The sequence below is a fragment of the Varanus komodoensis genome, unplaced genomic scaffold, assembly GCF_004798865.1.
Source record: "Varanus komodoensis strain SLA01 unplaced genomic scaffold, ASM479886v1 scaffold16, whole genome shotgun sequence".
Lineage (NCBI taxonomy): Eukaryota > Metazoa > Chordata > Lepidosauria > Squamata > Varanidae > Varanus > Varanus komodoensis.
The window spans coordinates 10510320-10538011 of record NW_025335468.1 but is presented as its reverse complement, the minus strand read 5'-3'; the positions used below and the strand labels follow the sequence as shown (position 1 = coordinate 10538011).

The 27692-nt window shown below is 44.8% G+C and overlaps 1 protein-coding gene across 1 annotated transcript; it reads left to right on the top strand.

The window, feature by feature from the left end:
• Nucleotides 1-593: 593 nt before the first annotated feature.
• Nucleotides 594-27692, top strand: TMEM86A (transmembrane protein 86A). Its single transcript, XM_044426091.1, has 3 exons — nt 594-813; nt 20494-20976; nt 25529-27692. Exons 1-3 carry the CDS (start codon nt 594-596, stop codon nt 25954-25956), a joined length of 1131 nt encoding a protein of 376 aa, XP_044282026.1. The 3' UTR covers nt 25957-27692.

Here is a 27692-nt window from a genome sequence, read left to right as displayed (position 1 = left end):
CAGCTTCAGGGAGCTTCAGCTTAGACTGAGTAAAGCAGGGGTCCCCAATACAGTTCCTATACCTCCTTGAGCACCTGCAGTGGCACCCTGAAAAGGGTCCCCACTGGGGAGCCCACAGCAACTTGAAATGTTTGGCATATTCACCGGGAATATCAATTAGCAAAAACCGCACGACGTCCTTAGAGAGAATCATGTTCCACAAGCTAACTGTACAATATGTGCAAGTGCATATTTCAGAGTGCAAGTCTATTGTGTTTTTCTTTCTGCAAAGACAAAGTAGCTTTAAGAGGTGCGCATCTGGAGGGCAGAAACAGTTTGGCTCAGAATGAACTCAAATACATGTTTGAACTCCATGGGGCTTAAGCTTACCACTCCTGTTGTTTTCCAGTCCACATTTTCCCCCTTTGATCTTTCCATTCTAAAAACAAACACACACACCCCATGGCTCTAATTTTGGTTTCTAGTTCTTCATTATTAATTTGAAATCAAAGTAGGAATGTTTAAAGTCCCAGTATGTTTCAAAAGAAATAATGACATGTGAGTCTTAAAATTATAATAAATGCCATGAGCAAGGGCTCTGAGAGGAACCAGCTATGGCCATCCGCCACTGGAATGGTGTCCACATGCTGAGTGGATCTCCCTTCTTCAGTAGTGCTCTGCGTCACTCCCAAATCTGTCCCAAAGACTTTGAGAGCCCTCCAGGGTTGCTTCTGGTAGAGTGTGGAGGCTGCCGTGAGGAGGAAGAGGAAGTCGCAATGCACAAGTCTGCTCATGCAGCATTAGATGTTGTCTCTGGCTGCAAACAGGAAACCAGTAAATAAAGTTCTTCATCCCTGGGAACAGAAATCTATTAAACAAAAGGCAGAACCAGACAGAAGTAAGCAGCTTATTTAATAAGGACCAGTTTCAGAATGACCTTCAAATGTACTTTGCCAGTACATAGTAGGAAGGCCAGAGTTGCAATTACATTGCAATTTTTTTTTAAATCACAAATCCTGTTTGGGAGGAAAATAAAAGGAGGACATCACGGAAAACACCGAAATGCCACAGATTAGCAGTGATGTCATCTGGAATCTCCATAAAAATAGGACAAAATTGTGTCTATTTCAGGGAAAACATCCAGCAGGCAAGCAACCCAGATCCTATTAAGGGTGATACTGATGTAGAAAAAGATCATATATTTTGCTTCAGGGGTCGGTCTCCTCTACCAGGTATGAATGGAGTAGTGCAGATAGAGGTTAAGGGAAAATAACCTCCATATCCTTGTGGTAACATGCATTTGGATCCTCTTGCTCTTGTTTTGAACTACTTTATTCAAGGTTTTGTTTTGATTTTTTTTTTTAGCTATCAACAATAAGGCATCAACCAAAAATTGGCCTTCAAGACAGAATCACCCATGATTATTTATGTATTGTTTTGGGGGATTAGTAGAGACCCAGAATCATCCTGAGTATAACCCACATCCCAAATTTGTTTCAAGATTTTTCTTCCCTTCCCTGGTATTGTTGATAGTGGCCCTTTTAGAATGTGGTGCCTCACAGCCCCAGCCTTACAATTAAACCTGAAATTGCGTCTTGTATTTGTCAGATCTGCTTTTCAGGCCTGGCACAAGGTGCGGGAGATGTGTGTGCCTCTGCCTTTCCTAATCCTGTTGCGTCTCCCCACAGCCTTCTACTGCGTTTGCCAGCTCCTGCTGGGTTCATCCCCCCACCTCCAGAGCCTGCTCCTGGGTCTCCTCCTAGCCCCCCACTGTATCCCATCCCCATACTAGAGATTGCAATCTTATGACCTGACCATGATATTCTCCCCCCCTCCTCCCACATGTAGAGAGGTTTGTAGGATTCAGATTCAGTTGGAAGGACTGGCCTTTGACTCCCTTTTGCAGATCACAATGACTCTGGTTTTCTTCTTCCAGCATCATCCCAACATGCATGTATGCATTTTGTCCCACTTTAGGTTTAGATTCAAAGAACTCCATTGAATGTTGATGGACAATGGCGCCTCAAAGTAGTCATTATCAAAATACAACAGACAAATGAAACTGGACAAGGGGTGAGGGGGCAAACAGTAAATTTGGGAAGCAGTAAATTATATATAATTATAAAGTTAGTGCTTCCAGTAGATGATGATTAGTTGTTGGGCTACCTCCTTTTTATGTGTTTGATTAATTATATTTGCATATATTTGCATATTAACCCAAATCTTACCAGGCATCTTTCAAAGGACTTACAATTTAATGAGAAACTTCTACCACTCATTAGAAGGAAGGGGCATTTTTAATTTTGTCTTGGAATGCCCCTCCTGGAGTTGGACTCTTGTCTCCAACCTCAGCCTGGGAATCTGAAGTTGTGTGGGGCCCCTCAGATGCTTTTGGGGTCACAGGATTGCCTTCCAGCAGGGTGCACTATTAAAATTAGCTGCAGCTTATTGCTCAGCTGAAGAGTTATTGGACTGGCCTACCTGATAAAGCATATGATACCCAGAGACCTAGTAAAAATAGCTTTGGAGAGGAGGTAGGAAAGTAAGTACCAGATGAACGAACCCCAGGCAAGTATAATGGTAATGTATGATAATTATTTTAAGCTGTCCTGAGACGTTGTTCCATATTGGATGGGGTAAAAATGTTTTAAATAAATAAATATGCATGATGCAACAGTCCATTGTGGATTGCTACCCACAATGGGTTGTCATGCTGTATGAGCCCAAACTGGGCAACAAGAAAAAATGGTAATTTATGGCTTGTGGTAGGAATGGTTGTACCAAGGATGGGTTATGTTGTCATCTGAACATGGGTGACTCGCCCTCATTGTGGGCAGCAGGAACCAGATCCTAAGTTCTCAACAAGAATGGCAACTGCCCCTTTCCTGTGTGACTGCTATTGCCAGCTGCCCTAAAGGTGCTCAAACAGCAACAACCCACAGTGGGCTCAGTGTAAATCATGAGGCCACTAAAATAATAAATGAAATGGCTCCCTCACTGAAATGCTTGTGGAAGAGAGAGGTTTTTAGAATACAGAACAAGGAGCTGGCACCAGCTGAATCTCAGAAGGGAGTGAGGTCCATGGATGGGGCGCTATTATGGAAAGGCCCTTCTTGCCATCTCCTCTTTTGCTTCACTGGGGGAGGGATTTGGCGAAGGGCCTCTGATGATGAACTCAGTGATCAGGGTGGCGTGTCTGGGGTTCGACGTTCTCTCAGATACCCTGGCCCCAAGCCACTTAGGGCGTTATCTGTTATCCGGTGCAGATGGCAACAGGGAGCCAATGTAGCTTGTGCAGGACCGGAGTGATACGTTCACGGACACCAGTCCTGGTCAGCAGGTGCGCTGCCCAGTCTGGGACAAGTTGCAGTGTCCAGACCATTTTCAAGGGCAGCCCCATGTAGAGCACACTGCAGTAATCCAGGCATGAGGTCACCAGTGTCACTATAGCAAGGCTCCTTTCATCCAAGCAGGAACACAGCTGATACACCAGCCGAAGCAGGTGAAAAGCACTCCTGCCTTGCCAATGCTAATCCTCTGGCATGTGGCAGGTATGTGTGGAAGGGGAGATGAGCCACCATGGCTTATTTTTCCCTTCATGACCATGCAAACCAGCCTGGCACCTTGGCCAGCCTCTCTCGTCCCAGGCCTCCTTCCAGATCAGTGGTGCTGCACTGCTGATCATGAAGTTCTCAGGCACTGCAGACAAACCTGCCCAGCCCTGAGCTAAAGGATGTGCAGGTCCCTCTGGTTCCCTTATAGCTTATGTCTTGGAATGCTATATTGCTAACATCTAATTATTAATATGGGAACATCTATATTCTTTGTTGTCACATCACAAACAAAAGTTTTCTCGACCACAAAAAGGAAAGGAAAAAGAAGAGATTTCCTTAAGCAGCTGGTTTTGGGTTGGCATCAAGAGCTGTTCTGTCTCTCTCTCGTGAGTCTTCAGCCCCCTTTGCTTGCTGCAGCTAAGCCATCAAGGCAGTATCCTTGGATGGACCTGGTCAGTCTTTGATGGGAGTGCCATGGCTGTGCCGTCGTGGAGATGTAGCCTTCCAGCTGAAACTGTTTGTTTGTTTTCGTTACACTTTGTGAGCACGCAGGACAGAAAAGAAAAACAAAATGGCAAGAATAATAAAAGTCTGGGCAGGGGAGGGCGATCAGCTTCCTCTGCCCTAGATGGAAAAGCACAGTCAGGTGTTGTACTCTGTAGTCTTTTCATCCAGCTTTTTGTATGTTCTGAGTATCAATTAAATTCTGGCGTTTTCTTGGAAGACTGTATCAGGCAGCCTGCTGGGATTCCCTTGTTTGCTCCTTTAGGAACATAAAAAGCAGAAGGAGCATTGCCTTTGGGTAGCGTCTCAAGAGACCCGTGTGTTCTGTTTCCTTTTCAGCTGTGGCTTGTCTGCTAAGGGTTGCACAGAAAACCCAGTCCTTTCTCAGTTTTTCTTGGGCAGCCTGTAGTTTCAGTCTCCCATCTGGTAAACATGGGAGAATATCCAGGATGTACGCCAGGAAGGACATACCCCACTCAGAAGATGGGGCCTGGAGAAGGAACAGATATGGCCAAGGACATCATCTGATGTCAGGGCCAAGGCCAAGCACTTAAGGTACTCCAACTGTGCCTCTCAGTAGGTGAAGGATATTTTTACTTCCCCAAGGATACAACTATTAGGAAGAAATGAAGGTTGCCATTGCAAAGTTCCCCATCCTGATTCATCATAATCTGCCATAGCTGTGGATTGTCTAATGATACCCCCTTTTCAGAGGGCCTGTGCCATGTCGCAGGGGTCCCTCTTCCATGCAGAGAAGGCAGGGAGCGATTGTTCCTGCCTCCCTGTGCATGGAGGAAGCACAGTCCTCTTCAGTGCTGGAAAGCGGCTGCCTTTCTTTAATGCTGATAGTTGTGGTCGAGGGCTTGAAGAGAGCCTGGAAGGAAGCTCTGCAGGCCAGTCTTGCCTGCAGTCAAGCACTCCTCATCCCTTAGTTGACTGACCCACTCCTGGTTGAAGAACCATCAATGCACTTCTGGCAGAATGTGAGAAGCTCCAAGGCCACAACATCAGGCTAGCTGCAGCAGTGGCTACTAGTATGTTCAGGGGAACTGAAGGGCAAGATGAATGCTAAGGAAAAGTCAAAGCCAGAAGAAGAAACAGAAGACCAACTATGAGATGTTTCCATTCTTTCTCCACCTTGAGCTTACACATGCTGAGCGGGGTTATCAAGGACGGGGTGTTCTAGAGGGCTTTCATTTTATTCACCTCAGTGTTTAAAAGACTGAGGTGCAGAACATTGGAGGATGTAAGAGACAAGCCTTCCCACCCCTGGAGGGAGGGTGCTACTGAAGCAAGAGCTTATTTTAGGTTGGCTTAGCATTTATATGTGTTTTTGAGCTGTTGTTTTGCATGATGCTGATGTGAACTCCTTGGAGAAAGAGAGGCAATTCTAAGAATGAAAAAGAACAATGCAGGTACCTTGAGTCCCCATGTCTTTATGTGATGTGTTTTTCCTCCTCCTTGTGCTACCACCTGCACTCCAGCTGATGGGGACAGAGACACATGTCTGATTGGACCCAGAGGTGCCCTTCTATAGCAGGAAACACATCCACTGCAGAAGGGCTTTTCATGGCTGAACGCGATTTCCTTGAGTGAGAAATCAGAACTGATATCCAACCTTGTTTGGCAGTGGTGGTGGTGGTGATGATGACAGGAGTCAGTTGTACTGAATATGGAGAGAAAGGCAAATGCAACACAGAACTGCTGTTTTGGATAGTAGCCACATCTTTTTTTTAATACTTGATATTATTATTATTATTATTATTATTATTATTATTATTATTATTATTATTATAACATTTCTATGCCGCCCCTTGCCGAAACCTTTATTATTGTGTGATGACTAAACACTTTTAGGAAATGGTGTTTGACTATGATCTCTTGAGGCATAGATTACCACTTGTTTGTTCAACCTTTTTTCTAAATTATGGGGAAGTGATCCTTCCTAAGGGGAAGTAAGGGAAAGGTCATATAATTAACATGTGCATGATTCAGTCTGAAAGCTATTAAGGGCAAAACAGAATTTGGCCGCACTATTTCGCCTAGTTTCTTTTCCACTTACAGAACCATGGCACTGCTGATCTGTGACACTCACCAGTGGAAAAAGTTAGCAGTGACTAGGGTTGTATGAAAATATTGTTTCAGATCAAGATCCCCTGAAAAATGCCCCAGTTTCAAAACCCATAACGCAAACGGGAGTGCAATGTTCTCCAAAAATGTTCACAAGTTCCCAAATGTTCTTGTGTTTGCAAAATGTGCACAGCTAAAAAACTTAAAACATTACATGCTTTTAAATATTTGCACACTTTTAAATATTTGCATTTCCATGTTTGGGAAGAAAGGTGTGCACTTTTAGAAATGCTTCTGGAAATTTAAACCGGCTATTTTAAAAGTTGCACTTGAAAACAACCTCACATTATTTAAGTAAACAGAACTAGAGTTTTTTTAATTCATATTTTTGCACCAATATGATGGACCCCTAAGGTACGTCCACATGGACTGCTCACATGCTACCAGTTAAAAGCCATCATGGAGCCATTCCGCCTTTCCTTCATTAACACATCTTCTGTAGTACGAAAAGAGGGTGGCAGAAGTGGTGCGACCCAGCCAGTCTCCCCTTTGCTCTGCAAAAATGGCTCCTTTTTTAGTAACGGTAGTAGTGGTAGAGCTGGGATCAGGCAGCCTCATCCCAGGCAGCTCTATAAATGGACTATGGCACACCATCAACAGCTCAAGGGCAGTGACTTCAACTGACTTTAGAAGAAAACCGCTCGTTAACAGTTAATGAGAGCTTTCTTCTGCAGCCATATCCTGTTTTCTGTCCTTGGGGCTGCAGCAACAGCAGAGAGGAGGCATTGCAAGGGTGGTGTTCCAGGTCCAACTCTGGAACACGTATCCGAGGTCAGAGCTAGAACTCCAGCGCCAGTGTTTCCTATAGCCTGCTAGTCAGTATCTAGTGGCCACAGGACTGAATCTTCAGTATGTTGCATGAGCACCCAGGCACCATGACTTTGGATGGGGGGATTTGAAAGAGAATGCAGCTTTTCTTAGCAAGAACAGGTTGGTCTTTCCATGGCTGGTGGTTTCTCCATGTACGGATTGACTCTATCTAGGTTTAGAAGCATTTCTGAAAATGAGGTCTCTCTCTCAGAACTGTGATGATTTACCTGGTGACTGATTTTTGAATGCATAATCTTCTAAAGTTCTCATTAGATGAATGGGTTCAAATATTCTACTCCCACAACTGCGTCCTTTTAAAGTTTGTAAGCCTGCAGGCAGGGCTTGATTCTTTTAAACTGGATTAAACTGGGAGGGTTGTTAATTCATTTATTACATTTCTATATGACCTGATGTAATAAAGGAATAAATGAACAACAGCACTGCTCTGTTGTTCTAGGCACTGTGTAATAATCAAACCTTGCCTGCAAGCAATGCTGGAAGCAGAAATGTCAAAACCGAGGCTGTCTTTCTTCAGGCCAAGAATCACTGGAGAAGACAACCATGCAAGAAAAGGCTGAAGACAGAAGAAGGGGAAAACCAGAGCTGAGATAGGTTGACTCTATAAAGGAAGCTACAGCCTTGAATTTACTGGAGCTCAGCAGAGCTGACAAGGAGAAAACATTCTGGAGGGCCTTCATTCACAGGGTGGCCAAAATCTGAGACAACCTGATGCCATGTAACAGCAAACAAGTATGTGACCTGATAGTCAAAGCTCTGTGGGTGGTTTGCAGATATTAACAACCATTAAAATATAATAACTGTACACAGAATCAACTTACCTACAAACCTACAGTGCACACATACACTTCTAACAACCAACAATAAGAAATCCCATGACCAGATTTACAAAGCTATCGTTTGCTGCCAAATGAAAGGAGCGGCTGACAAAAGGTACCAAAAATAACAAGGTTGGTGCCAGGCAGTTGAGATTCATGCCGTAATCACAGGGCTGCCACCAAGAAGGCGTTGTTGTTTCTCCTCCGCCTCTGCCTCCTAAGTATTATTAGTCTTTATCCATTTGTTTAAGGCTCAGTGGACCAGAGCCAAATCTGGTATAGCCACCGAAGCCATTGCAGAGCTACTTAGGGAAGGAGTCCTATTGCTCCGAGCCAATGTCTGATAGCTTGGATTTTCAGATCTGAAGCTGCGGCGGGTGAGCTCCAAGCTTGGAGCTAGAATTGGAGCACCATCTCCCTGCCCACCCTCTTTCCATCAGTACAGGAAAACCTGCAGTGGCTGCTCTTCAAAGTAACTTCAGAGAGAGGGTAGGGGACTTTAATGGCCAGGACATGAGTAAGGTATGCTGCAGCCACTCTAGCTTCCTTCCTGTCCCCCTGGGGTTCCCCTGCAAGAGGGACAAATGCAGGCCAGGAGGACAAGAAGCTAAAGAACACCTCGCTGCTGTCTCTTCTCCGCACCCAGTGCCCACAGGCCTCGACATTTGGGGACTTAACAGGCATCATGACAGGACTGAGCCCTTCATCGCCTCTCCTGCTTATTCTTGTGGGCATTTGCCTATCCCATGCATCTCCCTAATAATCCTGCAGGAGTACACTACCAGCAAAATATTGAGAAATCAGTCCTATGCCTGCTTAGGACTTCTATAGTTCCCAGTATTCCTCAGCCACCACCTTGGGAGTTGCAGGACTTTTTCCTGCCAAAACATCTGCAGGATTGCATTGGGTAGCCTGCCTTCGACATGGAGAAAGGAGCCCGAGTGACAGCGAGTGAACAACAACTTGATAATGTTGTGCTGGGAGAAAGCTGGGCATACCTGGGAGCAAAGGCATTGGACCTACCTCTCTTCCTGCAGCAATGTGCAAACTTTCCTGGGTCCAGATAATGCTCTAGGTTTCCGAAATTAGCATTTATACAAAATATCCTCCCTACTTGGCTCCTGTACTTCCTGTTATGGATATTTCTGAAACCCGGCTGGCACTGCTCCTAGGGTTGCTAGGTGTGTAAGTGGGGTCAGAGTTCATTCCCGAGAGACTCTGGAATAGATCCTTGCGCTGCATTGGAGGCAGTCTGACGCAGAGGTGAGAGTCCTGCCTTCTTCAAGGGAAAAGAGGCCTGCTAGAATCATAAACAGAGCCACAATTTCCTGTTATCCATGGAGCACAGCTGCTAATTTTAGCTTTTACAGATTTATGCTATTTTCAAGCACGAGTTGTCAGAAACTGAAAAGACTGATGAGGAGGAGGCCCTGTTTCACCACTTGGTGCTGAAAGTAAACCTTTAGCCCTTGGCTGAGTACAGATGAACTGTTTATCATGTGGCAAGGATTTCAGCCACAGGACTGCTTAGTCATCTGTATTACTACAGAAGTGGTATCAGTTCTCTGCCACTCACTCTCAAGTATCACAAGTGTTGGCATCTTTACCAATGTTCTCACATTGTCTGTGGAGGAAGCTACCAGTGTCTTCCCAAACCTCGGTATCAGCTGAAACGAAGCCTAGCCCAACCTTTTCCAAACTGATGCCCCCCTGGTCCTTGTGGCAGACCAGGACTCCCATCATCCCCAGCCAGAATGGCCTTGTTCATGCTGACTGAGGCTGATAAGAGTTGCCATTCTGCAGGGTACCAGGTTAGGGGAGGTGATTTTCATACAGGTAACGGATTTTGCTCATCTTTCTTTGTGGTTGTCCCTCTCTCTGCCCTGTTCTGTCTCTCCCACACCTACAGTTGGTTGGTCAGGCCTTCGGAGGCAAGGCCACGGCTCCGGCTACTATTCCTCTGTCAAATGCTGCATATATTGCTGGAGCTCCATTATTAGATAACTAAAGCCAGACTCGAAAGGGTTCTGTGCCCGGTGGGCCTTTCCCAGTTCCTCATTTTGCTGCAGCTCCCATGCCTTAGCAAAGAAGCCACTCGTGAGCAGGGAGGGATATATAACTGTTTTTCAGAATTACTAACATTCTCTCAAGTTCGTTTAGTCATTCATCTTGTGCTCAAAACACATGGGTAGATGCTGCACCCTCTTCATGAATGGAAACACTGCAGACTGAACAGCAATTAGCATGAAATTTGCACAGAATTGCATGAATTTTCTAATTTCTGAATCTTTCCTCAATACACTAGAGTGGGACTAATTCAGCCTATGGGGGAAATTTGCACAACAGTTAATTGCACTAATTGAAAGTTGCACAAATCAAAGCAAGAGCACGTACAGCAATTTGGGTACGTTTTTGGTGTATGCATCGTTATGCTCGCATTCACAGACTGCATGTTTTGCATGGGGCAGACCATATGTTTTGTGAGCAAAAATGACATTCTCATGTAGCCCTCCTCATAAGGTGCAGCAGACTCTCCCAAGTGGCCTGGGAGGTACACGGGGCCTGCCGTGCCATGATTGCCAGCTGTGTGTGGTATGAAACCAGAATGCTTTCCTCGTGCCCCTGGTGTACTTCAAATTATGTTGATGATGGCAAAGAACCAAGATGCCAACCTGAGAACATTCAGGTGCAAGCCAACACAGCCTGTACTTGGGCTGTTAGCTACTGTATTTCCTGACATTTCAGTGCAATGAATGTGGGAGAATCCAGGGTCTAGTCAGCACTGTGGATAATCTGCTGAAAGACCCTGTTTAGCTGGCTTTAACAGCCTGCAATCGCTCTGATAGGTCTGGCAGCTGAGGCAGGCAGGAGCAGCTGACGGCCGCCTTCTTTAAAGGTTAGCCGTATCATGCCCAAGTTAATTTATTGACTCCTGAAAGCTGGACTAGAGAATTAATTCCAGGCTTCCTGAAATTACAGTGTCCTATCATGTGGGGGCTCACAGAGAAAGTTCAATAAACTTGATCACTATTTTTATATAAATTAAAAAGCAAATAAATGCAAAAGTGTGTGTGTGTTGAGGATGACCTCTTCTAGGGATCACCACCACATGATATGATGTGGACACCATGTTAGGGCATGAAGCGATGACTTGTTTAGTGTCTTAAGAGTCAGAATTCAGGGTAGCAAAAAAGAAAATTATATGAAGGCTCAAATGGACACCCTTATGAATAATAACACTTCCCTCTGAAATTTTGCAGTTTGACAATTGCAGCTTAAAGGTATAAGAATCCCTGTGCTTTACTAGACAAGAGAAAGAGAGTAGTCAAAATGCCCTTCCTTAGTTTGGGTGCTTGGAAAGGTGCCTTGGATAATGGCTAGCTTTTGGCCCATGCATATATGTATGCTCCTAGCAGGCAGAATATTATGGAGCAAAACTAAAACATTTGTGGCACACAAGACCACCACACTCTGGAAGGAGGGTTTGAAAGCTCATACCACTGCATTTCCCCTTGAAAACCATCCAGTGAGTGATTTAAGGAGGGAAAGCCTCTATTAGAGTCAGTGGGGGTGGGGAGGGGGTCTCCCCCCCATTTTTCACATACACACACTTTTACATACATATTGTCAGGGTGGGGGAATTCAAGGAAAAGAGGGTGGGCAAGGGTTAACTTTCCCCTCCTGGAGTGCAGTGTCCCCATCTAAATGGAGGCTGCATGTGCTTTTACTAGACTGGGATGGGGTGGGCGGAGGGGGAAGAGACAGATCTCAGCTACTACATAGCATAAAGTGTGAGCTGGCTCTCAGTGGGTGGACAGGCGGCCACTTGTGAGAAGCCCACCAGCTGGACAGAGTGCCTTTGCACCCCCACCTTGTCTTACTGTTTGTGCATTGTCCACAGGTTATTTAATCCTTTAATAAGTTGCAGTACCCCACAAGGATTAGGTTATCCAAATAAAAGTATTTACATACACTTTAGCACAGCAGCGCATGGAATAACGGGGGAAGGGGGAACATAAGAGGACCCCTGCTGTGTCAGAGCTGCGGTCCAGCTAGTCCAGCATTCTGTTCACACAGTGGCCAACCAGCTCCCATGGGAAACCTGTATGCCAGACATGAGCACAAAAACACCCTCCTGCCCATGTACCCCCGCAGATGGGGAACTGGGGCACACTGCTATCCCCTTCAGCAATGCCCTGCTATTCAAGAAGGCATGTCTGTCTTGAGTTTTCCTAGGAGTGGAATTAACTAGATGTGATACTACAATCTGGTGCAGCTAATTTCTTAATTTTGTTTAACAGAACATGGGGAATTGGCTGCAGTTACACCAACTGTGCAAACTGGCTCTTGTTCCTCAAGCTGTCCCCAAGTATTCTTTCTTGCTAAGGATTCCCACCTGTTATGTTTCTATAATTACCAAGCGATCACTGTTGTATTAGAAATAAGGCTACAGTAGTGGTATGGAGTAAGTTACTCTCATTTCAGTACATTTTGTCACAGACAATACATTCTCAGAAAAGAAACAGAACTAGTTTGCAATGCATTTTTTTATCATAACAATACATAATGTTCCTGATTTATTTGGCTGGTATTCTGAGGGAGATTATAGTCAGGGCACTGTAATATCCAGCTATTCAAACTGTGCTAAAAGAAATTATACTTTCATACCAAGTCAACCCATAGTATTCCATTCAGAAAGAGTATGCAAATTAACCCTCCACACGGGGCTGTCATGCAGTAAAAATTATGCACAATAAGTATGATTGCTATTTACACATGTCTGAGGAGTGACATCCCTTGGAGTGGGGTGCAAGTTCGAGTCAGCTTTTTGAAGAAGCCTCATTCCACTTGGCTGCATCACCTAAGTGGCACCCCCCTCACTTTGCCTTGAAGTTTGCAACTCTGAGATTCCTAGCAGGCGACTCCTTGCCATGTATCGTATTCTACTGTAGTTTGAGAAAGTCCAAATAGATGTGATCTTGGTTATGTGGGAGGACAGACATGCCCCTGAACCTGTCAAGGATGAGGGGACTGGCTTTGTCCTTCCTCTCATTACACACACCCCTGCAAAGCTCAGTATCAGACTAATTGAAGCGGTGACCTAAAATCTCTGCATGTTATTATTATTAGCCTTCAGCCAGCTAGTGCTTGTGAGGCAAAAACTGGAAGGCCATGAAACCCAAGGAAATGGTGCCTTTTTCTTTTCCTTTGGTAATGTACAATCTGTGTTCTTTTGTGATATAAATAATTGTCTCAGGAGAATTTGTGCTTTGAAGCTTGAAAATCTTCATTAAGATCCATTCCAATGTCTTTGTGCCAGTTAAGAATACTGGATTTGTCAGGCTAAGGATACCAGAAGTGACTTACAGTTTTTGGGGGTCTGGGTTCTCCTTCTCCTTCTTTCTTTTTTTGGTGCCTTGAGGGAGAAAATCTAGGTTTTTTTAAAGGTACTAAAACAAAGAAAAGCTGATTTGCTAGCTTTGTAATCAAAATTTGCTGCTAGCAATTGGCTGCCTCAATGGACTGAAGAAGAGTTACCTTACAGGAAAGAAATAATAGGTAGTAGCATACTGTATATCAGGGTACCCACTCTCCCAAGATAGGGAATTCCAATAAGGAATCCCAGAAAACTGTCTCACATATCATCATTGGTGTCTTCATCAGCCTCACTAAAGCTTAAAGTGTTAGCATAACTTTATGGACTTCTGGAAATACAAGGAACTTAGTGCTTTGGAGTCTAGTTTCTAAGATCTGCTCATAATCAATGATTCACACATTCATTACTGAATCTCTCCTTCTCCAGTGAATAATTTAAAAGGGCATGGCTAGCTACACACATTATGTATATATCATGTGAGCCTAAATTCTGGTGATGCCCAAAGCAATGCTGGGAGGCTAGAGCCAGGGCCTTTGTAACTCAGTCCACTCAGGGCGCCAACAGCCATTAAAGTTCCTGTATGAAATGCCCGTCCTATCGCGATAGCACATCAGTTGAGGATGCAATCCTGGGCATGTTTAGACAGAAAAAGTGCCCTGCCACTCCATGCACGCCTCAGCCAGCTTTGCTCATCCATGGGTATAAACCCTTAAAAACTAGAATGTGGCCACACCTGATGCAGGCAAATGGGATCTCAGAGGCAACCTGTGGCTCATTTTGTCTCTTATAATAAAGTTTTATATATCACAAGCAGCCATAAAATCAAGGGGTCTCGGGCTAGGCAGCATGAGGGGTTTTAAAGGGGTCTCATGCTAGGCAATAATTCAAGGCCATTTATCTATAACAAAGGGACTGCCAGTGTGTGACTGCTCAGGAGTCTCATGAGTTCAGGGGCACGTATTCCCAGGTAAGTGTGCATGGAGGATTGCCTGGAAACCACTGGCAGGGCATGCAAAATGTTACAGACCTGTTCATTCCTGCCTGATTATATCTAAATGTCATGATTAACTGAAATCTGCCTATGATATTGCATAAGGTTTTTCCAGAATTATAATATTTGTTGTGCTTGCAAACAGTTGACACATTTTGTCTTCAATCATTTTTAATGAATCAGAATGGATAGATATTTATGGCATTTTTGTTTTCCTACACAGCGCTATCAAAACTATTACTAAACTTAGGTGTGTTCTCTCTCTAGCACAAATGCTAATTAAAACTGCTTTGGGCACAACCTTATGCATATTTAGACAGAATAAAGTTCTGACTGTTTTTAGCATATTTTTGCCTAAACATGCACAAGTTTATGTACCCTTCATTATATAATATGCTTAATAATGATAATAATAATAATAATAATAATAATAATAATAATAATAATAGTGTTCCTTTTTATTCCTCTGTTTAAGAATATACAACCTTGCTAAGGGTTCCATTAGAGCTGGTGCTCCTCTGCTGTATTCTAATTTCTTTTCTTCCAACTTACGACAGGAAATGAGTGTTTATGTAGGAAAGCCCTGGTGCTTTTGAATAATCACTGTTATAATATCTTCCATGGTTCATATTGACTCAAGCTACAGTCTGGTAATTTGGGGTCAGTGAGCAGTCCTTGGACCACATGGACTGCTGTGTAGCCCTGCTTCTTGTGTAGCTGCTGCGGCCTGGTACTTGACCTGTGGATAGGTGGGGAAGTGTGTGTGTGTGCGTGTGCGTGTGTATTTGGCCCCTGACTTGACACCAGGCATTGCACAACACTCTCAAAGCACAAGGATTGTCCCATTGGTGTCACACTGAATTCAGTTCTGAATAGACATGGGCGGGATTGCCCTGTTTGGTGCTGTTCAGACCACACGTTTTCCATGGGTGACTAGATATGATAACAACCATTGTAACCGTTCCCTGTGCTGAGGTTCGGAATGGGTAGTCAGGACTTGATTTCATACATTCCTTAAGTCAGAGTAGAGAAATTAATTATTTCTCTGGCCATCCCCAGCTCCTCTTGCTGGTCCCTATGATGGCTTGAGCTGCTTTACCAAATCATATGTATTTCTGATATTTTAACCTAACTTGTCGTGTGGGGGGACTCTGGGTGCAAGGGAGCCATCCATGCATGGAGAACCCCCAGATTTGTCCAGCTAGCTCATCTGGGAAGGTCTAGGAGGAAAAAATTAAGGAGCAATGAAACCTTCCAGGTTTTGGTACTGCTAGCAAGTTTCCCTTAAAAAAAAATCTGGAATTCCCTAATACATTGTATACAGCTATTTAAGAAATAATCTTATTCCATGAATAGCCTTTTCATTCAAGTATTTATTCATTAGGATATGCCCTAGTGTACAGCTGTGAAGGAATTCAAGCCTCCTTTGAGAGTTAGTGCCCCCTTTTAAAAAATGCCCATTTGATTAATTCTCCATGACTCCTTCACTGTCTTTGCACCTTGGCAGTAGTGCCAAGTGGGGGTGGATTTTGCTTCTGGCTTTTGGATGCCAAATAGAGTAAAACAGCAGTGCATTGCCAAGGGTTTAATTATATTCTTCTGGCAAATGCTTCCTATTTGCCCCTTAAAAAGTCAAGCGTTGCTGGCTGCCAACTCTGCTACTTCAGTCAGCTGAGGAGGGAGGCTCAGGAGGATTACAAAAGGCTCTCCGGTGAGTTGCAGGGCCAGCTGAGGGCTGAGAACATGTACAGAGCTCGGGCGCAGAGCAGGTTGTCTTGTGACCCGACCAGCTGGAAAACTTGGTAGAACTGTGCGCATAGTCCAGCTGGGTATATGAACTCTCTCTCATCAGGCAATGCTGATGTGGGAAAAACGCTTCAGTTGATCAAATCCTTCACAGCTTCCGCCGTCTCCACTGACTGTACAGTTCTTACTGGGAGAAGGGCATATCCTGCCAGTTAGCCTTAGAGAAGAGTGTCACTCCTGCTAATAGTGTCCTAAGGTGGTAAGTGCCACCAGAACTGGGCCCAAAGCAAAGCCTCTGAGAAACAGGCGGCTGGCATCTGCAGGCACGGCTTTGTAGAAATGCAAACACTCTTTAAAACAGACAACGAAGGGGGCAGTACTCTCTCCAGACAAAAAGCCCACTGAGGAATGATATGCTGGGAAGCCACAAAAGTTAACCTTGGATATAAACAAGAAAGTCAGGAGGAGACAAGGAGTGGAATGCCTTGTTTGGGAGGAATGGCTGGCTGGACAAATAGGGGCCTTCCTTTTGGATGCAAGTCATCAGAGCAAGCGCACCACCAGCACCAGCCTGCCTCTTCATCTCCAGTGTCGGGAAAGCCTTGATGGCAGCCGCAACAAGAATAAGCAGGTTCAGTCAGGAAAGACCCCTTTTGCCCTGAACCCCAGCTGTTTTATTGAAAGATCATCCAGGTCCCCTGCAGTTACTTATGACAGCAAGCTACCAGGGAGTGGTTCTCACCACCAACTACAAAATCACAGCCCATGTACAGACACTTTTATAACCTGCTAGTCACACACACCAATACAGACTGTTAAGTGTCCAGATAATGTTAGTACGATCGCATCCTGATGTCTTTAGGCATGACATAATGTTCTAAACCAATCAGAAATACTAGTAACAATAGAATGGAAAACATTACTGATTGCTATATTGACCTGCCAATTGAGTAGATCTCTTTGCAGTTTGGATCCTGTTTAAACATGCAAATGTGTCTGATGGAGGAACCATTCAGGAAATCTGGTTTGACAACTACAATCCACAGGGGCTTGCCTCTGTGGGACTAGATGCTTAGGTGGATCCATTCAGAAACTAATGGACACCACTGTTTCAGTTTTTCTGCAGCTGATGAGAACACAGGTATTTCCTCACTAACAGTGTTAGCTTCCAGCAGCTTCTTTGTCCAGCTAAGAATGCCATCTTCTTAACATAACAGTAGCACTAAACAGTGACCTGGCTTGAATGCTGGTGCTTTCTGAGAAAGGGGTGCAGGTTTGATTATATCACAGAAAGGCACATCTAAGCAACCCCTTTTTGCCAGGATTTATCCAAATTTTCCCAACACCAGCAAGAAAAGTCTAGAACTCAAGGATATCTGCACAAGTCAGCCCTCCCAAGAGGGGGGAAGAGGCATATGTACACTGCGGTTTGTGTTGATCAATTTGCATATGTTGTTTATGGTCACTGGGCTGGACTATGTGGAGCAGAGCGTTCCATGGTGGGTTGGCTCCAGCACTAGCAAAGTGAAAGGCACTGAGCACCAATTTAGTGTTTTCCTTCATGGGGGATTTTTTGGGAAAAGACAAGAGGATAGAAGTTGCCGGGAAACATGGGGGTTATTGATGGAGGACGGTGACATCGAGGCCCCCTGCACATGCTGTGGATGAGGCAGTGTGGTTGCACAGTCAGAGCTTCTTCTGGAAGCAACTAGCCTAATCCTTAGGATCGAGGCAGAAAGTAGTTCCTCCAAAAATGGAAGGCAGCCTGCCAAAGCTGTCATTACATTTGGCTCACGTTCACTTCCTTTATCCTATTTCCATTTTTGGTGAACAGATTTTGTACGTTTTTCAAGCACTGCACAAACCTGGAAACCCTGGAAATGAGGCCAGACTAGACATTAGAGAAGACACAGGATGACCTGTGCAAATGGAACAGGACCTTATGCAGCAATTCTGTCTCTTCCTCCATAGGAGATTTGGGTGGAAAGAAAAAAGGCAGAAGCTGTAAGAAAACATAGGGTGGTTACCCCATATTATATGAATACAGCAGGGGAATTGCATGATGAACACGTCATTTGGAAGCACTAAGTACCTCAATCCAATTGCTACATTACTTTTAGAGACCGAAGAATGGGCTTTAAATAAGAAGAAACCCTACCACACTAAATGAGCAGATCAATTAAGGCTCTTGCCAATATGCCACTGCTAAATGGTAGCAGTTGGAGGAGGTCAGTATGGAATTTTTGCTGGGTTTATTTTTAGTGCCAAATAGAAGCATGTTGCTTCTGATAAATCAACACGAACTGCTGCACTATACTACCGGATTAGATTAAGCAATTGCTTCAGGCTGGTGGGGGCATTCTTAGGATTCTCTTGCTTTGCTCAGAGCCGTGTTCAATTTCAACTCTTTCCTGTGATTATATTTATTGCGGCTTTTCCTGGAAAGCAGTTTGCAAACCAAGAAGTCTGCCTTGCATGCTTGTTCTGAACATTTAACTGGCTCCCAGTGTGCCGATGATGTAGTGCCCTTCTGGGGGTTTATGACAGTGTAAACATATTAAACCTGATCCTGTGCATGGTTACGGAAAAATAAATCCTCTGTATGCTCAGTGTTGCAGCTATAGAACATTTGATGAGATTTGTATGGAGGGCAACAGAGAGCAAATTGTGGGCTATGCACTGCCTTGTTTGCATGAGATCCCCTTGCATGCGCCGGGTATGCGCTGCCTGATTAGCATAAAAATACCAAGTACAGCTTGTTGTCACTATGATAGGAAAGTCTAGGACAGGATAAGCGGAAAGGATCCTCATGCTTGGTCTTGGTTTTGAAGCTTTGGAACCCAATTGCCCATGCAGCCGTGCTCTGCAACTTCCACTCAGTGTGTCACAGCTTATACAGGATCATCCCTAAACTGGTCTAGCATGGGCTCTCTAAAGCTAAAATTCATTTGTCTGTGTTGGGTCATCTACATGTATGCAAACTTGATTAAGATTGGGGTTGAAGAAGCCCAGAGAAGCATCCAGGAGGCTTCCATACAGGAAAATCAAATAAACTCTGAGGTTTTCTTTTTATCCTCAAGAAAAATATGTATGAGCAAGTGGATTTACAGTTGTATGAAATACATCTGTGTTTTGGAGATGGTCGATTGTCTTTCAATTTGCCTCCTGCTCATTCCTTTGTTTGTAAATGTGTACTTGCACGAAGAGGTCAGTCAGTGGCAGAATCTGCAGATTAGATTCACAGAAATCCAATTTCAATTGACTCTGGTGTGAATTTCTCTGACATTCATATTGCATACCATTGATTTTGCAACTGGATGGGTGCATATAGCATTTCCCCTTTTAGTCATCCCCACCATCAACCAGCACAGTACATCTCTGATCCAGTCTGTCTACACCAGGGCTGGAGAACTCCTGGCCTGCTGGGCTCTTTCACCTGGCCTACAGAGCCTTCTCATGTTCCCCTGGTAGTAAGGAGCAAAGAGCATTTGGTGGGCATGGAGACACTCCAAACCATTAGCTCTTCTTACCATTTTTTTTTAACTGGAGGGGCCAGGAACAGAACCTGGAAGGACCTTCTCCATGCTTGTTTCCGAGCTGTGTCCCACCTGCCACATAGTACTAAATCAGAGGCAGATTCCCAATAGATGTTCATAGTAGAACCACCTTGACAGCTATTTATTTAAACTACCCCTAGGCTGCCTTTATGAGCAAAAGCCTTCCCAAGGCAGCTTACACCAGAAAGAGCCAGTGTGGGATGGTGCCTGGAGCACTGGCCTGGGACTTGGGGGATCCAGGTGCTGGTCCCGCATAGCTAGGAAATTAACTGGGTGATTTGGGCTGGTCACTGACTCTCAGCCTAAGCTAACGGACAGGATAAAATGCAGAGGGAGAGAACTTCCCAAGCCATCTTGAGTTCCTTGCAGGAAGCAAAAGGCAGGACACAACAGTAACAAATACATAAATAAATGTTAAAATAATAAGCTCCCCTACATAAAAATCCTATTTATAAATGATGAAACATCCAAAAATAAATAAAATCAATTAACTCCAGCAGTAGGATGTCTAGCTTGGACAGGAATAGAATCTAAAACACAATTGCAGCTAAAGGCCTAGAAGAGTCTACTCAAATATACTCAGCAAAAGGTCAAAGAAAACAAGTAAGTCTTCAGGGTCCTCCTAAAAGCTTGTAACCATGGGACCAAGTGAATTCACAATAGCAACCCATCCCAGAGGTATGGGGCCACAATGGGAAAGGCTCTCTCTTGTGCACTTGCTCATTTACCCACCATCCAAGTTGGGCCAGTTACTTAGCAAACAAGCCAGCATATGAATGTGAATAATAAATAATCAAATATATTGAAAAGGGGGTGTGCCTATCACCTTCAGAAACAGCATGGTGTGAGAATGTACAGTTATACACATATCCCTGTGGGATGGGAAGGGGAACGAGCCCTAAAAACATCACCTGTGAAAGCCAAAGTAATGAGCAAGATTGGTTTCTTAAAGGCTTTTGTGCTTTACAGGGAATAAACTTCAAATCTCTTGAGCCCTTATTTTTGGCAGGGGTTTCTGAGACTGTACAGCTGATGACATTGCAGAGAAGAGGAGGAGGAGAAGCGTGTCGAAGTTCAAGAAACTTTTGTTCTTGTAATTGCTGGTGGTCAGCAAGACTGTTGACGCTCAGGGAAACAGGCGTTCCTGGCTCAGGGAGTGTGCAGGCCCCATGCGGCCTCAGCAGATTTGACAGCCCTGCTCACAACCCGATTTCCTGTTTCTTCCAGGTCAAGAGTGAAGGCCCCAAGCTCGTGCCCTTCTTTAAAGCCACCTGTGTCTATTTTGTGCTTTGGCTGCCAACATCCAGCCCTTCCTGGTTCAGTGCCCTCATCAAGTGTCTGCCCATCTTCTGCTTATGGGTCTTCCTGCTGGCACATGGGATCAATTTCCTGATGGCCCATCGCAGCGCCTGTGGCATCTTTGCTGGTCTGATATTTTCAGCTGTGGGAGATGCATTCCTCATCTGGCAAGAGCAAGGCTACTTCATTCACGGTCAGTGGGTGTATCACTCTTGTCAACTGAGCCTTCAGGGCGCATGTCGTGAATGATAAATGTACTGTAAATATATGGTTCTGTCTGGTAAATGATTAAGTGTGGGAATAATGCTGATGTCTGCCAGGAGGATTCTGCCGTCTGTTCTGGCTCCTTCACTTTGGGTACTTCTATACAGGTGGTTCCTAGTCAGGGCTGGTCCACCCACAAAACAAGGAGAGGTGCCCACAAAAGTGGTGGTAAAGGTAAAGGAGCACAGGATAGGGAAGGAGCTACTGCCAACAGATCTTTTTCCTCACCTTCCACCAGGCCCGTTCCTAGAGCTACGAGTAGCACTGTGCAGATATTCCATTTCTCCCATTTTCTGTGGAAACACAAAATAATGGAGGTAGTGAAGAAGCATGGGAGGTTGACCAAAGGCAGAAAATGACATCTAGATCCCCTGTAACTCTCTGTGAATGAGGGCATATGATGGAATGATGGACGTCTCTCGCAGAAGCATGTAGCCTATATTTTAGGTTGGAGACAGAAAGCATTTTCACCAAGAGCTGAAGATAGCATGATAAAGTTGTCATTTCATGTGGCATGCAGACACTCATTTCTTTTGTCCTACTTTCACTTTTGGTGAACAAATTTTGCAGCTTTTTGGAGCACCACAAAGACCTGGAAACCTTGTAAACAAAAGGCTGAACTAGACAGTGCAGAAGACACAGGATGGCCCATGAAAATGAACCAAAACTGAACTTAGAAAAAAGGCAGAGATATAGGGGGTTTTTTTGCTCCAAAGAACTCAGAGTGGATTGCATCCTCTTCCTGTTCTCAGTCTTACCCCACAGCAACAACCCTGTGAGGTAGGTTAGGCTGAGAGTCTGTGACTGGCCCAATGTCACCCAGCTGGCTCCATGGCTGAGCGGGAATCCAGATCGCTACACCACACTGGCTCTCAGTTTTGCCTCAGCTTATGGGCGAGACAGGAGGAGCTATGAAGAGGGGTGCCATTTTGGGGAGCAGGCCTTTGTTTTTCTGTAATAACTAGCTCTATCCAATAGACAATAGCAAGAACAGATTGCACACCCCAGACAACCCCAGTTTGGTCATACAGCCTTCCCTGAAAGTTATTATTTGCTCCAGCCTCAGTGTATCTACCAGCCTGCTTCTAAAAGGAGTATTTTCAGCTTTCTGGAAAACTACAGAGAAAGAAGTGCAAACACTAACAAGACAGCTTGGATGTCCTGGATGGGGGATCCGTTGCCCAAAATGGGCTGCGGGAAGCCTTGGTGCTTGAAGAGAACTAGGAACTGCCCTTACATCTTGCTTCGTTCCCTTTGGTGCCTGACTCTTTTTCCCACTAAGTAACTATCATTTGAAAGGAGATGGGATATGACAAGTGGCCCAAGGCACAACATGGTTCAGAGAAGCGAGGAGGGGAATCCTTCCCGTCTGGCTTCCACTCGCCTTGCAGGCAGAAGAGGGAGTTGGTGAGATTAGCAGCACAGTGGCTGTTGTCATATTCTGCAGACACAGCACTCTTTGAGTGTCTTGAGAAGTCAGGATCTGGTTTCCAAGCTGTGTCAGGACTGCAGGCCTGGTCCTACAAAGGCCAGAGCTGTTCTTTGCAAGGGCAAGATACCTTCCTGCAAAGCAGACTTTTAAAAACTCTCCCCAGTTATTTTTAAAATCACATCCTCTTTGGGAGGATGCCCATGAGCTTCAGGGCATTGTCTCAAAACGTGGCCCTTGATTCCCCCCCCCCCACACACACACACACTCACACACCTCCCAGTGTGTCTGCAGCCAATGTTCAACGAGCACAAAATTGCTCCTCACAGTGCAGCTCCTCACAGTGGAAAATGTGGTGAGAAAGAATGGCCTGGTTGTATCAGAAGTGCTGAAGTGTCAAGCTTTTTTTACCCTTGTTTTGAATGGGCCTCCCCTCACCCAGGGGCTCCTGAAAGAGCATTTGGCAGCTCCCAGCTCAGGTATAGCCTGTGGCAGGTACGTTTGGAAACCTGTGGGGGACAGACGTAAGCAACCTCTCCCACTAGCCCCTACTCCCTTCCGAAGCCCCATCCCAAAGCTGCTCCTCCTGTCAGGGTGTATTACATGTGTGCAATATCATCATCATCATCATCATCATCATCATCATCACGATGCATTTATTGATTCAGCATCAGCAGTGCGCACTGCACTTTGCAAACATGCAGTGTAGCTTTGTCTGAAGGAACAGCTCTCACCTCAACAATGGGAAGGCAGAAACTGCCATTTGTCCAAGAAGATATCACAATGATGCTTTGAGAGAAACAATCTCCTAACTTATTCACCTCAGGGCTCAATCCTATGCAAGTTTATATTGAAAAAGAGCCTAGAACTGCAGGCCTACCCAGCCAACATAGATTTTTTCAGTCTAAACCTGAATAGGATTGCTCCCTAAATTTGTTTCAATACGAAGGGCTTATGTAAATACTTGTGTTACCAGTAAAATATTTTACTAGCATTCTTCTCATAGGTTAAATTGCATCTTAAAATGGCCTTGAGTGTAAATGGAATCCTCCAATCTAATCTTAACATTGTACTCTTAGAATTTTGAAATATAAAGCCTTTGGAATCCAGATACACTGATTTAGAAATTAACCTTCTAGTTTTCTCAATACTCGTACGCTCTAGTACAGTGGTATCTTGGTTCACGAACTTAATCCGTTCCACGACTCTGGTTGTGAGCCAAGTCAAATTTCCCCATAAGGTTCAATGTAAATAAGGTTAATCTGTTCTGTAAATATTTTTTTAATCACAAAAATTTGAAACAAAGGGAACAAAGTACAGTACAGTAGAGAACACTAACCTAGGTGGGGTGATGTTATTGTTTGGAGGGAGAGTCCAAACAATAATCATGCAATAATGATCGTGCTTGGGAAGCGGGGAGATGGCTGCAATTGCGATCGTGCTCGTGCAAGGAAGATGGCCGCGATCGTGGTCGTCACCCGATGTGGAGTTTGCAAATGGAGGCAACATTTTTCTGAAATTTTTGTTCATGAACCGAGGTACCACTGTACTGCCCAGAAATACAATTCGATTGCTCTACAAGGAGGACTTAAAAACTTGCTTCTTAGTGATGATGCCACCTTGAATGAAAAATAGATCACAATAATACAGCTACTTCCTGTAGGCTTATTTCTCCATGAGCACTTTGGCACAATTAAGAAGTCCTTGCATGCAGCTTACCATCTGCCTGTGTTTTACATAATGGCATATATGAAACTTCCAGGGAATTCATTGCACCAAGGGAGACCAATCATCAGTACTTCTGAATGTTCTCTGTAACATTTAAGAAGAAAACATTGCTGCTCCTTCTAGATCACTTAGTACAAGCAGGATCCTTCAGCAAAATGTTAAAATGCGGACTGCCCCTCGCCTGGCTACTGCGTTGCATCTCTCTGTATCCTAGTCAATCGGCATTCCATGCTCAGGACTGGTTGCGTATTTGGAGTTCTTTGGGGAAGACATACTGGCGCCCAGTGTGTATTTCCTGCTGATTTTATGGGGAGCTTTTATGTCCATTCCTGGGGACATTTGACAGTATAGCAGGACCCCCTGTATCCACGCAGATCAGTTCCAAGCCCCCCAGCAGATGCCTGAAACCATGGATAATAGTGAACACTTTTTTCATATTTGTTTTGTTCTTACTTCAGCGTATGATTTTTTTCTTTCCCTATTCAATCAAGAATCTTCACGTATAGGAAGCACTTTATGACTTCCTTTGCTACCTTACAACATTTTACAATGTCTATTTTGGGCTGAGGTCAACCATGGTTAGCTAAAAACCTGGTGGCCAAGCCAGGGGATACAGAGGTCCTGCTGTAGTATGAACCCAGGGAAGGAACTATCCAGACAATGGGAAGGTTCTCTCTACCCATTTTCCTCCAATCTGAGTCTCTTCCTCCATCCTCCTTTTGCAGCCACTGCATTCCATTTCCCCTTCTAGCTGGTTTTCATGCCCCTCTCCCAGCACCCAGTCAGAATTCAATGGGCAGTCAACGTGCTCAGTCCTCATTCAGTCGTATTTACACCCTCTTGAGTGGCTTGCTTGTTTTCCTTTGCCTTGCATAGGAAGGTGCCTTACACTGAGGAGTCCTACCCATCCCTCTAGCCCTGCATTGTCAATACTGACTGACAGCAATAGCTCTCCCCAGTTTCAGGTGGGAATATGTCCAGCCCTTACTTGAAATGCCAGGGATTGAACCCAGCACCAATTGCATACCCATCATATTCTCCAAATTTGAGCCAGAGTTTTTCCTAAAACATTATTCCTCTTTTGTAAACCTTGGAGATACTCTGATTGGACCAATATTCCCTTTTGCACCTGGGTGGTGCCTTTTTAGCTGGATTAATACCAGCACCCATATAAGCAGACTGGAGGTAAAATATTCTTTCAATATATGGTTTTTTTCCATTTGGTTTTGATTCATGTTGTTCTAAAATGACTGTTGCAATATATGCTGGCTGCTCAGTTCCCCATTCACCCGCGTACCAACTGTATCAATTCTCTGTTCCCCAGGACTGCTGATGTTTGCCATCACACACATCCTGTACTCCTCGGCATATGGGATGAAACCATTAGACCTGAAAGCTGGCCTTGTGATGGCCCTGATGTCGAGTTTCTGCTACACCTTCCTGTATGCCTACCTCTCGGGTCCGTTTACCTACCTGGTAGCCGTCTACATTGCCTTGATTGGCTTCATGGGATGGCGGGCCATGGCCGGGGTGCAGCTGTGCAATGACCTTTGGACGTGGACCAAGCTCTCAGCTTGCATCGGCTCAGTGCTCTTCATGGTGTCAGACCTAACCATCGCCGTCAACAAGTTCTGCTTCCCTGTGCCCTACTCGCGAGTCATCATCATGGCCACATACTATGCAGCTCAGATGCTCATTGCACTTTCTGCTGTGGAGAGCAGAGACGAAGAGATCTTCCGGAAGAGGAAGTAGAAGAGAAGCTCTCTGTAGCAGCATTCACCCCCAGGGTGTCTCTGACTTTTTGAGCAAATTAACAATTGCAGATCTTGCTTCCTCGAAGCAGTTTTGCTAGCATTTAGCTGGCTGTCCTCACTTTCAGTTTGCTGGAGTGTAGAAGCCACACTGGAAGTGTAGGTTGTTCCTACAGAACCTACTGTTTGACCTTTTCCATCATGGAAATTTCAGGAAGCCTCTCTAAAATTTCTCTGTATTTGTGTAACGCTGAAGCTGGTGCTGAACATTCCAGATAGAGAAGGCTCCATTCTAGACAATATTTTAAAAAAAGATGGCTTAGGAATACCCTGGGGGTTAAGAGCCTCACCTTCCACACTGAATGGGTCAGGTCAATTGAAAATGAGCCTCAGAACTGTCTGACCAAGCCCTGCTTTTTGTGCATACGGTACAACTGTGAAACACTCGTCTTAGTACACAAGGAATCCCCAGGGCCCAGTTCAGATGACAGAATGCAGGAACACTTGTGGGGATTTGTAAGGATAGTAGAGCATGTATTATCCCTGGGAGAAACTAGTCTGAATTCCAGATTTATACAACCATTGATTGGTAGGCCATTCAAAGCCTTTCTTCTGAATGTGAATCCTGCAGAGCATCACTTGTTCTGCAGACTTTAAAAGCAACAACAAAATGCAACGATCTTCTCAGGCATGCAAGGGATGGGGGGAAGTGAAAAACTCTTTTAAAAAGCAGATAATGATCTATGGTTAATCCACTTTTCTAGCAGACAGTTTCCAGCATGCATAACCTCAGTGCATCAGAACATGGACGCGGAAGAACACTTGAGTGTTCTCAGAGTCTAAGTCACCAGTTTTGTTGGCTGAATTAATGGGCCAAGAAAACCACCTGCTTGTCAGGCCTGCTGTCATTGCTATGCCAAAATGGTCTGAGATGAACTTGGAGTCAGCTTTTCCTCCTCGGCTCCCCTCCAAAATCTCAAGAGGAATCACTGTATCGAAAGAAGCATTACCAGTGATGCACCCTAAATGAGAGGTTCTTTGGTTGCTGTGAGCGAAGGCCGTGGTATGGACCTGAAACATTAGCAAGTTGGCATTTCTACTATGAACTTGGTGGATTATCAGGGAACAATATTTATTTACACTGAAGCCTACAGGCTCCCCTGTATTTCAACATGTGTCTCTGTGTACCTGCCTCTGTGTACATGTGCACACGACTATCAAGTTACTTGCCCACCACCTCCAGCCAGAGCGGCAGAGTCTGCCGATGCCTTCATCCCTACAGCTGCAATGCGGGTCATGCCTACCTTTGGTACAGCCTATCACCAAAGTGCTGAGAGACCAATGAATACTCCCACGCTCCCAAGCCATGCACCCGTTTCCACTGGGCAGCACCAAGTTACTGTGGTTCAGACTGGGAGGAAAGTGCAGTGTGGAACTTCCCGATGATTTTTGCCACTATGATTTGGTGTCAGGTTGCGAAATGGGTTGAGTTGACCCGCACTTCAGCAGTCAGTGTGAAGACCCTCGATCCACGCCCTCCTGGCTGTATGTGAGAGTTTGGGGGGAGTATATCTTACCTACTAACTGCAATGTATCTTTTTCTTGGTCCACTTCTCGTCACAATCAAGAACGCAGCTGTCAATTAAGTGTTTAAGGGCATCATCTTATGCATGTTAGAAAGAAAAAAGCTTGACAACTCCCAACATTCCTCAGTGAGCATGGTTTGCTGGGAAATGC